Genomic DNA, 12,692 nt, shown 5'->3' on the forward strand with positions numbered 1-12,692 from the left:
TTGGCCGAAGGCCTTTTTCTTTTTTGTTCTTGATTTCTCCTTTGTTCTCTTGAAGCTTCCAAGGATAATCATCCTTATATAATTGGCACATGGTAAAAATTTGATCAACTTATGGGTTTGGGCCACAAGTTGGCCGGCCACCCCTTCTCTTTTGGGCCTAGTTTTCTTATTTTTTTTTGGCCCAACAATTTGGCTACTTTGCATAATTCATGAAACGAATTTCCAAAATCCCAATTGTTGCCCTTAGCCTTGCTCGATATCCCCGCATCCATACTTCCATAAGCAACATTCACATATAAAAAAAAGAGAATCCAAACATGACCTTATTCCTTATAAGTCAAGGTTATTTCCAAATTTTCGAATACGCAAAAATGCCGGATGTAACACGTACCCCTACTCCCTATCCTCCCCCCTCCGAAATTTTTATTTCATATATTTTATTTTACTTTTACAAAAAATTTATAAAAAATGAGAATTTTTTTTCTTACCTCCCACCCTGTCCCCTACCCACCCCCCACCCACATTTGCAATTTCATATGTTTTATCTTACTTTTATAAAACAAAATCATTAAAAGCGGAAAAACAATTCTTACCCCACAACCCACCTTACCCTCCCCCCCCCCCCAACCACATATTCTATTTCATATATTTATCTTATAAAAAGTTTATAAAAATGGAAAAAATTTCTTACCCCCCGCCCTTTTCTATTTCATATATTTTATCATATTTTTATAAAAGTTTACAAGAAGTGGAAAATTTTTGCTTACTCCAACCCCACCTCCCCTCCTCGAATTTTCTATTTTATATATTTTACTTTTATAATTTATAAAAAATGGAAAGAAATTTTCTTACCCCCCCAGCTATTATTTTGATGTACGGTTATGCAGCGTAAAAATCTATCTATTTTTTACCTACTCCCTCCGTCCCAATTTATGTGGCACCATTTGACTTGACACGGAGTTTAAGAAAGAAAGAAAGACTTTTGAAATGTGTGGTCCAAAACAAGCCTTATATAAATGTGTGACTGTAAATTATTTCATAAAGTTAAATTGTTTCTAAATATAGAGGACAGACTAAAAAGGAAATGGTGTCACATAAATTGGGATAGAGGGAGTACTATGTATGCTTCATCTAGGTACAACAAAGAGAGTCCGGATCCAAAATGACCCTAAAAAAGACCATTTGAACCAAAATACCCCAACAAAAAAAAAAAAAAGGTTACCATACCTTTAACGTAGTAATTTACTGCGTTAAAGGACTTAACCGTAACGGCGGGGTTAAGTCCTTTAACCCAATAATTACTGCGTTAAAGGGGTCCCTTTTTTTCTTTTGGTTAACTCCTCTTTCTTTACACTTTTTAACGTACTTTAGCCATAGATTAATCATGCTTCGAGACTCCGAAACTTCAATATTTTATATAGAACCCTACTTAGTTTTGTGCGATTAATAAGGTAGGCTCAATACATCAAAGATAAGCAAAACTTCGGATTGTCGTCTTAGTGGTTGAAAAGTGCTCGAACTCTATTTTTGTTTGAAGACTTGTGTCATTAGCTTTAAGTTCTTTATGTTTTAGGGTTTAGATTTAAGTGTGCTATTTTTTAGTCAAAATTGCAGCATTCATACCAATCTCAAAATAATTAAATTGCATCATTCATAACAATATGAAAATACTTAAACTTGTTCATTAATAACAAACCGAAAGTAGTAAAACTACAATCATCAAAGAAAGAAAAAACTTAAAATACATTCATCAATTCATGCCCTTGAGTTGATGCAAAACTAAACATACTAATATTCTTCAAATTAACAACATCATCATAAATTAAACATAGAACTAAAATCACAATAATCTTAATCATCATCAGAATCAAAGTCCGCAATATCGTCCTCAGAACAATATTTTGGGTTCCTTAAGACATATATTTTTTTTCTGTAGATGTTAATTCTCTACTTGTTGATGATGCTTGTTCTTCGGCCAACTTTACCATATAAAATCTACAACGTCTTGCTAGCATTCTGTTGTTTTCTTTTCTAATCCTTTGTACAACAAGCTCGCAAGTTTCTGAACCTACTCGAGGCATGGTTATTGAGTACCTTGTTGGGATTTGAGCGTTGAGATTTTTCAAGTCACGAACAAGACGTTGTGATTCGGTGTACCTATATGCCCATTCGCGACTTAAACCACAATAATATTCACGTGGATCTGAATATTTCAACTCTCGAAAATTGTCATTACGCTCTATTAAAAGGTGGGGCTTGAAATCGTTTAGCACGAATTCACTGTTATCGGTTGAGGAATCACCGGAATAGTTGCTTTGATTTGAGTTGTCATCACCACTGCTATTCGAATCCCGTGGAAAAAATACCGACCAATCTATATTTCTACTATTCGATATTGAATTTTAAGTAGATACTAAGTAGCAAAAGGCTCTTTATATAGGTATCAAACTCAATAGGTTGTGGGATCATGACTATGACCCCACCAACTTTATTTAATAAAGTACAACTATTAATAATATCATGCGGAATCATCGTCATCGGACATCTCACAGTCCGAATCCCACTTGGATCTGAATCTGACGTAACTATGTTGACCATATTCTACCCTGAGGCAATGTATTTTCATCCAATTGTTCTCTTCGCGAAAACGGTTAAGAGCAAAATTCAACTCTTGTGGAGTTCCACCAGGCATTGACATAGCACGTCTTTTTGGGTGTCTAAGCGCCAGTGACCTCAAGTTTTGTTCCAGTGTTGTAGCCTCCCTAACACGCCAATTCCACTCGTCTGTCATCATATTATTGTAACATTGATTGTATCTCTCGTTCGGGTTATTCGAGTATTCAAAATCTTCACCCAATTCCCATGTCCTACACATTGTGTCGAATATGTCTCCTGGAGAGAACGTTGTAATACGACTAATATCTCCAAATTAGTTAAAAAATGACATATTAACTCAATTTTGTGTGGTTGGTAGTTATTCGTCAATTACTTTTATATAACACTCGCTAGCATCAAACGCAAATTTTAGATTCGAATTATGACATTTTTTCTGTATGACAACTGCGATTGACAATACAGGGTTTCTGACATAAAGCAGTAATTTACTATGTTATGCCAGGATAATGCAGTAATTTACTGCGTTATCCATGGCATAACGCAGTAAATTACTGCTTTATGTCAGAAAAACGCATTAAAACGATGCGCTATACTGAAATGATGTGGTAAATTCAAGCGTTTTGCAGCACTCCGTACTTAATTTGACTTGACGTAACACTGCAAGATACACCAGTTGCATGCATGCGTTTATTGAATATTCAAACCTTATTAATACGAATTTTGTATGAAAGGAAAACACAGTTTCTGTTTCATCCAATTTCTATATTTTACACAAATTCTAAGTTTCATCCAACTTTTACATTTTGTTCTCCTAAATTAGTCAACAAATGGAAGATGTTCCAAAAATTAGGGTTTCTTTATTCTGGGACGGAGAAATTATATTCGAGGAAAATAATTTACATTATGACTCTCCCCCAAAATACCATGTTAAGTTTTTACTTAACTTAAAATTCTCAAAACTACTCCAAGCCTTGTATAATAGACTACAAGTTAGTAGGAGTGATTTTGATTTAAATATAATTGGAAGATATCCAATATCATTTACGCCTCAAGGTGTAACTAGTTATGGACAGTAGTACATTCAAGACGATGTTTCTTTGATGAATTCTTTTAAGGCGCTTTACGATTATAGGGAATGCATAACTTTAAACGTCCTTGAATTGTACGTACAGAAGGTCCCCATTAATCGACTTGAAGTCATGGCTACAGATCCTCGGAAAGTCCGAAATAGACCTCGTCGGGCAAGCCCATCTAGAATTCAGGCTGAAGTTACTGAAGCGGAACCTACCGATGAACACAATTACCCTGACATGAGCACTTATGAAGGCATTTTGAGGAGTCAAATGCCTCTGGCAAGTTTAAGTCAGCAATTTGATGGGCAGTGGTAAATATTCATTATTATTATTGTTATTGTTGCTGTTGTTGTTGCTGTTGTTGTTCTGTGTAGTAGCATATGTTTATTACTTGAATGCTACTAATGATGTTGATTATATTTTTTAGGGGTTATACACCTACTCAAAACGATGGTCCTTTCTCAAGTTTCAGTGCAGTTGATTACTATTGGTACGTCTATTTTTCTAACTTCAATAGTATTATTTGATGTGTAGTAGTTAAAATACTGTAGTTTCTTATGTAGGGAGAATGTGGTCGTTGCACCAAATTATAGGTAAAGACCTGCTATGGATGGTCCGGATTATCCAAATTATATGAATTATATAGTGACATTATCGGGTGATAGTGAGGAAATACCTAATGCGGAGGAAAGTGAAGATGAAGAAAGTGAGGATGAGGTTGAGGTTGAGGTTGGAACTACTCCTCAATATCAAGTAGAATTGTTGCAAGACATGATGAATAGTCCGGCACACTAGAAAGAACTGAATTCGCAGCACCCATTTGACCAGTGAAGCGCACCGTGCCGCAAAGCCAATTTCAACAACAAGAGTCGACCCCGATTCAGTGGCATTCCGATGAGATCCCCTATCTTGATCATCTTCAAGATCGCCCCGATGCCTTTGTCTTTACTAGGGATGTGATCATATTCGGCGAAGTTTGTAGAAAGAGCCAGTGGATCTTGTAAAACAGAAGGTTCATATTGAAAAGGCATGATTTTCAACTCCTAAAAATCATTGCAAAAGGCTGTCAAGATTTATTGTATCCACGGGATGAGGGAGTTCAAAGTTGACGATTTTACTCGAAAACTTTAGCGATTGGTCTGCAAGCGAAAAAATCAAGGTTGCCAATGGATGCTCCATGGTAAGGAGATTGCTGAAAAGATGTGGACTATTTCAAAATTCTACACAAGGCACACTTGTGATATGGGTGACCTCCCAGATAATCATTGCAATCTAGATACCAATATGATTGCTGCTGTGTTAGTTGGCGCCATTGCAAAAAGCCCAAGGTATCCCATTCGCCTAAGTTTATATTAATTTTGATGTTAATACATTGTTCGTCGTTGCTCTATGCTGATACTTGAACTTATCCAGGTACCCTATTAAAGATTGTATTACAGCTGTCCTGAAAGTGTATCGCAAAACCGTTAGTAGGCGGAAGACGTATCTTGGGCGTAGGCGTGCACATGAGATAGTCTATGGCAATTGGGAGGGCTCTTTGAGGACGTTACCGAGATACATTACGGCTCTACAACACTTCAATCCTGGTACTGTTATTGAATAAAAGCTCAAATCGAAGCCTGGTGTGCCCGGTAATTATTTTGAGTTTGTGTTTCGGGCATTCAAATCATGCATTGATGGTTTTGCTCATTGTCGGCCAGTAATATCAATAGATGGAACACATGTGTACGGGTATACGACATAAAACTGCTATTGTGAGATTCCAATTTGTGAGATTCCAAGAACATGCACATGTGGCAATCATATTACATGCCATGTTCTCAAGTCTTCAAGTGTTTTATCACAATGGAAAAGAACGCCTCCCCGTACGTGGCTAAGGAATATAGAGTTGAAATTATGCAAAAACGTATGCTGGAAGGTTCTACCCACTTGGTAATGAGAGTTATTGGCCACCGGATCCATTTTCCATGGTTGCAAATAAAGCATTTATCCGTAAATTCAAAAAGAAAGCATACTCTCGTATTCCCAATGAAATGGATGTTCCACCAGGGAGATACATTCGAAAATGCTCATTTTGCAATTATGTTGGTCATGGTAAGCGTAAGTGTCCCTTACGGCATGGCGGTCAAAATACATCTCGCGGTAGAAGTACCTCTCGTGGCGGAGGAAACTCTCGTGGCGGAGGAAACTTTCGTGGTGGTGGCACATCTCGCGGTGGTGGCGGAAGATCAACTCAAGGGCATGAATTGATGAATGTATTTTAAGTTTTTCTTTCTTTGATGATTGTATTTTTACTACTTTCAGTTTGTTATTAATGAACAAGTTTAAGTATTTTCGTATTGTTATGAATAATGCAATTTAATTATTTTGAGATTAGTCTGAATGCTGCAACTTTGACTAAAAAATAGCACGCTTAAATCTAAAACCTAAAACATAAAGAACTTAAAGCTAATGACATCAATTCTTCAAACAAAAAAGGAGTTCGAGCACTTTTCAACCACTAAAACGACAATCTGAAGTTTTGCTTATCCTTGATGTATTGAGCCTACCTTATTAATCGCATAAAAATAAGTAGGGTTCTATATAAAATATTGAAGTTTCGGAGTCCCGAAGCATGATTAATCTATGGCTAAAGTACGTTAAAAAGTGTAAAGAAAGAAGAGTAAACCAAAGAAAAAAAGGACCCCTTTAACGCAGTAAATTACTGCGTTAAAGGTAGTATGGTTACCTTTTTTTTTGTTAGGGTAATTTGGTTCAAATGGTCTTTTTTGGGTCATTTTGGTTCCGGACTCCAACAAAGAACGCCGGGTAGAGACATTGAAGCTTTTGTGTGCAGAAGTTCTATTTTTTCTTCACCTCATGCTTAGTTCTATTTTTATCATTGCGTAGGCTCGTCCTGTTTCGCTTAAGTTTTCTTCATGCCCAATTTTTTGAGAAATGAATCTAAAACAATAAAACTTGTTAATTTCATTTAACTTGTCAAAAGTTTTAATTTGTTATCTTCCAGGTGAGTCTGTTTGTTTTCATATTTCTGATTTCGTAGAAACATGCCATGGATCGCCATGAAATTTGACAGAAAGAAACAGGGGAAAGTTGATAGAAATGTCGCAGAATTATTCTAGTATCTTGGAAGATTTAAGTTATGGTGACAAAAAAGTCTGATAATTAGAAATGGTGACAAGTTTGACCAGCCAAGGTCAAACTTGTCTTAAAAATGTGATTAACTAAAATTGGGACCGAATTATAATTTTTAAAACTTATAATCTTTTACAAAATACACAAAAGCCCATACACATTATACAAAAACTTCTTCCAACCCACACACATTATACAAAAACTCCATCCAACCCACTTCCCCCACGATCCCAACTACTTGTTCATCTTATTTCAAAAAAAAAAAAAATAAGAGGCCCAGTCCGTCTCTCTCTCTCTCCGTTCGCAAAAAACCGGTGACCACCATTGTTGCCGTTCATTCCTCTCTCCATTGTCGTCGCCGGCGTCGCTCATTTCTCTCTCTCTCCATTGTTGTTGCTTCTCTATTCATTCTCAGGTAAACTTTTTTTTTTTTCACTTGGTTCAAAAGTTAGGGTTTTGAAATCAGAGTGTGAAAATGATGATTTTGGTTAGAGAAGATGAAGAAGAGCATGGGTTTTTCTTGAATGTTATTTGTTTTATTGTAGTTTCGTGTATTTGTTGCACTTGTTGGGGTTTGTGAGTTTGTAAATAGTGGTTGTGGTTGTGAAATTATGATTTTTGGTGTTGTTTTTGTTCTTCTTCTCCTTGTTGTTTCGAAAAAAAGGCTTGCAATTTTGTTGATGTTTTCCAACAACCCCAACAAATTCAAGACTTGTTTGATGTTGCAAACATCCGCTGAGGTTGCATGGTTTGGTGTATTTTGTTTAAGTTGTGAGTGAGATTTGTGATGGTTGTGTGTTTGTAGTGAAATATAGATGTTTTGTAGTTAAATTTAAATGTTTTTGCTGTTGTTGTTGTTGTTGTTGCAAAGAAATTCAAGACTTGTTTGACAACTTGCAAACATTCGAGGTTGCATGGTTAAAAAAAAATCCTATTTGGTGTATTTTGTTTAAGTTGTGAGTGAGATTTGTGATGGTTGTGTATTTGTAGTGAAATGTAGATGTTTTGTAGTTAAATTTAGATGTTTTTGCCGTTGTTGTTGCCGTCATGCTATGGTTTAGGAAAAGTTTTGATTTTATCCCAATGTACCGCCGGATAAAATCAAAACAATTGTTGAGGTTTTTGCAAAGAATCGAAGAGCAGCTTGTTGTAGCATATTAACAAGTTGTTGTAAAAAATCAAAACAGTTGCTAAGGATTTGCTAATCGTTTTTCTATTTCCAACAGATTAAGATTCTCGCTGCAACGCAACAAGTAATAAGTTGTTGCAACATATTCTTAAGTGTATGCAACAACCGATTACTTGTTGCAACATATTCCTTTTCCCTTTTTACTTTGAATGTTGCACTAACCAATTAAAATTGTTTTTCTATCTCCGTGTGTAGATAAAATGGCTCCGTTAAAAGAAAAGGAGAGAAACCAACTGAGGGAGAAAGTAGTAAAAGAGCTAAGGTGCAAACACCATTAGATAAACTTGTGATTGCTATTTGTCAATCAACAAATGAGGAAAGAGTTAGTGAAACTGGGACTTCAGAAAGAGAGGAAACCCACGAAACCTCTGTTGGGCATGAAGAAGAAAGTGATAAAAATGAACAAAGTGAAGAAACTAGAGAAGAAAGTGAAAAAGATGATGAAAAAATTGCTGAAGGAGATGAAGAAAATGAAGAAAATGCTGAAGGAGATGAAGAAGTAGGTGAAGAAGAAGGAGATGAAGAAGAAAGAGATGAAGGAGCTGAAGGGGATGAAGGAGGTGAAGAAGATGCAGAAACTGAAAATGATAATGAAGAAGAAGAATCAACAGATCAGACCTTGGCCGAGTTAAGAAGAAAAAGGAAACATAATATGGATGCCAATCTTGTTGAGTCTTCTAGTATTGTCACAGATCCCAATAGACCTTCGATCGAGAGGTCGTCAAGAGTTTCAGCATTGAAAAGTACGGCGTGACGATGCCGCTGAATGGAAATAAGGATTTGTCCGGTGATTTTGTGGTTAGATCAACCATGGGCAAGGGCTTTGACACCTTCAGGGGCATTCTCCGGCAGCAGGGGTTGGAGAATTTCTTTAGGGCTAGCTGCTTTGGGCCCTATTTAGATTTGCCTGAAGATACCGGTGCCCGATTTCAAATGACAATGGTTTCTGAGCTTTTGAAGCGTAAGATTATTTGTGATAGAAAGGATGAGATTTGGATCAATTACTGTGGCATGCCGGTTTGCTTTGGCATGAAGGAGTTTGCCATAGTTACTCTGGATTGAGATGTTATCCTTGTGAGCCTCTTCCCATCGTTGTATTAACCAAGCCACCTTGACACCCAAGGCAGCCAAGAAAGCAAAGGGTTCCAAAGCTAAGAATGATGTCTCTTTGGTAAACTTAGTGGGGAAAGAGCTACACTCAAAAGAAATTGTTGCAAGATTTGGAGTCCAAAACATTCTCAAAAAAGCACAAGGAGGCACCGTGCTTAGTTTGGTTTGTGCACAGTGTTCTTTGGGCAAGAGACGTAAACTACAACATACCGCTTGGATTGATTAAACTTGTTGAGGACTATGATGCCTTCAACAACTATGCCTGGGGTTTTCAAAGCTTTAGCTTGACTGTTGAATATTTGATGAAGCATTTGAAGCCAACGGGGAAGACACAAAACCTATATGGCTTCCCTTGGGCTTTCATGGTAAATTTTCTTCAATGTTTTACCTTTTTTTTTTTTAAAATTATTTCAATCACTATTTTAATTTTTGATGGCATCTTTTTTTCTAGGCTTGGGCATTTGAAGCCATTCCTCACCTCAGGCATCAAGTCAAGGAATACTCCGAAGAAGTTACCTATCCAAGAATTCTTAGATGGCTCACTGCCAGGAACAACACAAAATTGAGTGTTGACCTTTTCAACCCCCCTAAGGAAGCTGTAAGCATTAGAACACAACAGATGACTAGGTGTTGCAACAGCTTTTATAATCTGCTGCAACAACACATGCATCTGTTGCAACAAGTTACCTATCTGTTGGAAAATGTCCAACAGATAATTAACCTGTTGCAACAAGTTACCCAACAGATAAATCTGTTATAACATGCAACTAATAATTAACCCGCCGCAACAAGTTACCCATCTCGTTGGAACATGTCCATAGAGATAATTAACCCGTTGCAACAAGTAGATGAATCTGTTATAACATGAAACTAGTTTTTTACAACAGATGAGTAACCTGCTGCAACAAGTTACCCATCTGTTGGAAAATGTCCAACAGATAATTAACCTGTTGCAACAAGTTACCCAACAGATGAATCTGTTATAACATGAAACTAGTTTTTTACAACAGATGAGTAACCTGCTGCAACAAGTTACCCATCTGTTGGACAATGTCCAACAGATAATTAACCTGTTGCAACAAGTTACCCAACAGATGAATCTGTTATAACATGCAACTAGTTTTTTACAACAGATGAGTAACCTGCTGCAACAAGTTACCCATCTGTTGGAAAATATCCAACAGATGATCAACCTGTTGCAACAAGTTACCCATCTGTTGGAAAATTTTCAACAGATAAGATACCTGCTGCAACAAGTTACCTATTTGTTGGACATTGTCCAACAGATGTGTAACCTTTTGCAACAACCTGATAATTTATTTTAAATAGGATTTGTTTTTTATGATTTAGCACCATTATGATATATCTACTTTCTTGTTGCGTGTTGTGAACCCATGGCTTGTCCCAACAATAAGAGAGTTGGAGATGCCATGCCTTGTCACCTTTTGTGCCCAAAGAATCCTCGATGTATTGATTGATGGGTTCAAAGGGAATTGGAAATCGGAGTGTGACCATCACTAGGGTTGATGATGTTGTAGCTGGTGGTGGTGGTCATGTTGTTATTGGTGCTGGTGGTGATGTTGCTATTGGTGGTGCTGATGCTGTTGGTGGTGTTGTTCAGTCTGTTGATGTTGTTGTTGGTGGTGGTGGTGGTGGACTTGGTGATGATGTCCCAGCAAGTTTGGCTGGGGAAAAATTAAGTGGTGATGATGCTAATATTGGTGGATTTACTCCAGTTCCTGGATTGAGTGATTTTTCCGGATTTGGTGGTAATTTTAGTGGTGGTGGATTGAGTGGTAGAAGATTTGCTGATGTTGGTGCCGGTACTTCTAAGGTGCCCTCATGTGCTTGTGAGTGCACCACTTGCAAGGACAAAATGGATAATTTGATTAGAAAGGTGGAGGAATTGGTGCAGGCTCAAGAAGCCACAAACACTTCTATGCAGAGGTTGATATCCAAGAGGGGTATCAATCCATCAAAGAATCTTTCCTCACCTTATACTCCTGTTCATGTTCGGAGGAGGGGCAAAGCAATTGCCAAGGCACTTGCATCAGTTGATCAAGAAGACCGTTGCTACTCCCAAGAAGTCAACCGAGACTCCTCTTCTTGATGTTGGGCCAAAAGTGCTAAAGAAGGTGGATATTTTCAAGCCTGTACATGCCCAAAGAAAGAAAAAGGTTGAGACTGCAATCAAGTCCAAAAAGAGTGGGAGAACCATGTACTCAATGCATGAATTTGGAGCAAGCAGACTTCAAGGCTATGACAAGTATGGAAATTTGGTGGGAGGATTGGGTAAGTTTCAACACTTGTATATATCTATCTAATTTAGTATGTTGTTGCAACAAGTAGATAATCTGTTGCTGCAAGTTAATCGTCGTTGCAACAGCTTCCTTTATTTTGTTGAATCTCGCCGCACCAAGTTAACTAGTTGTTGCAACAAGTAGATAATCGTTGAATCTCGTTGCACCAAGTAACTAACTCGTTTTACTACTTTTACTTTAGTATGTAGATGAAGTCCTCGCTTCTAATGCGTATGAGGCAAATCAATTTCCCTGAGTACTATGATTCCACTGATATAATCCTGGACCTCAACTTTTCTAACAACATGTCCAAGAGGTACACAGAATTGACAAAAGAGAGTACATGGGCCCAAATGCCGTGCCTCGAAGGTTAGACTTGCCGAATTCAAGTGGGATGATGATATGGTCGACTATTGTAGGGGTGTCGACCCTACCGGGGGTCGCTCACGGGCACGGTGCAAAGAGGTTTTAACAGTGATGAATATTAATGTCACACATTTTGTCACTCTCGAGTTCATGATTGAAGAGGGAGTGGTAAATGTGTATGACTGCAACGTTCCTGTCTATGAAGAATCTGATTTCTTTTGTTTCATGGAGCCGGTGATGGAATTGTGGCCCAAGTTATTGCAACAGAGTGGAATGTTCGCACACTTGCCTGCAAAGTTACTCAATGAATCGTGGGAATTCAATAGGCTACAGAATCTGCCCCGCAATGTCACTAGTAAGGCATGTGGTTCGTGGTCAATTGCTTTTATAGAGGCTTTGCTTACTGGCACAACTGTGACAAAACCCGAAAGTTTAATCAGCGACAACTCTGTAGGGAGAGGATGCAATGGAGATGGGCATTAGGTATCATTGAAAAGGTGTTGGAGCCCTAAGACGGGTTGATAAACAGCTCATTGATTTTGCATTTTTTGGAGCCAAAATGTGGCTCGTTGAACAATTTAAGTATATATTAGGAGTTTTTTTTTATGACATTATGTAATTTAAGTATATATTAGGTGTTCAAGATTTTCTAAGACATTTTATTAAGTATATATTAGGTGTTCATTATTTAAGTTGTGTTCAATATATTATGTTCAAGTGGTTTCGTAGTTTTAAACAAGTCACAAAATCTAACAAATTGTTGAAGAAGTTGCAACAATCGACCCATCCGTTGCAACATGTTTTTAATATGTTGCAACGGATGAGTAAGTTGTTGCAACAAGTTGTTAATCCGTTGCAACAGATGGTTCGCCGTTGCAACATATGGGTCGCTTGTTGCGACAA

General features: G+C 37.5%; 1 protein-coding gene across 1 annotated transcript; it reads left to right on the forward strand.

Annotated features, from left to right (window-relative positions):
• Positions 1-8,769: 8,769 nt before the first annotated feature.
• LOC132061358 (uncharacterized) lies at positions 8,770-9,883 on the forward strand. Its single transcript, XM_059454193.1, has 3 exons — positions 8,770-9,030; positions 9,195-9,488; positions 9,575-9,883. Exons 1-3 carry the CDS (start codon positions 8,770-8,772, stop codon positions 9,881-9,883), a joined length of 864 nt encoding a protein of 287 aa, XP_059310176.1.
• The last annotated feature ends 2,809 nt before the right edge of the window (positions 9,884-12,692 follow it).

This window comes from Lycium ferocissimum, chromosome 6 (genome assembly GCF_029784015.1).
Source record: "Lycium ferocissimum isolate CSIRO_LF1 chromosome 6, AGI_CSIRO_Lferr_CH_V1, whole genome shotgun sequence".
Lineage (NCBI taxonomy): Eukaryota > Viridiplantae > Streptophyta > Magnoliopsida > Solanales > Solanaceae > Lycium > Lycium ferocissimum.

Coding starts and splice junctions, on each gene's coding strand:
- LOC132061358 (XM_059454193.1), top strand. CDS start 8,770: ATGCCGCTGAATGGAAATAAGGATTTGTCCGGTGATTTTGTGGTTAGA. Junction 9,031..9,194: donor TCAATTACTGTGGCATGCCG/GTTTGCTTTGGC, acceptor TGGTAAACTTAG/TGGGGAAAGAGCTACACTCA. Junction 9,489..9,574: donor GCTTCCCTTGGGCTTTCATG/GTAAATTTTCTT, acceptor CTTTTTTTCTAG/GCTTGGGCATTTGAAGCCAT.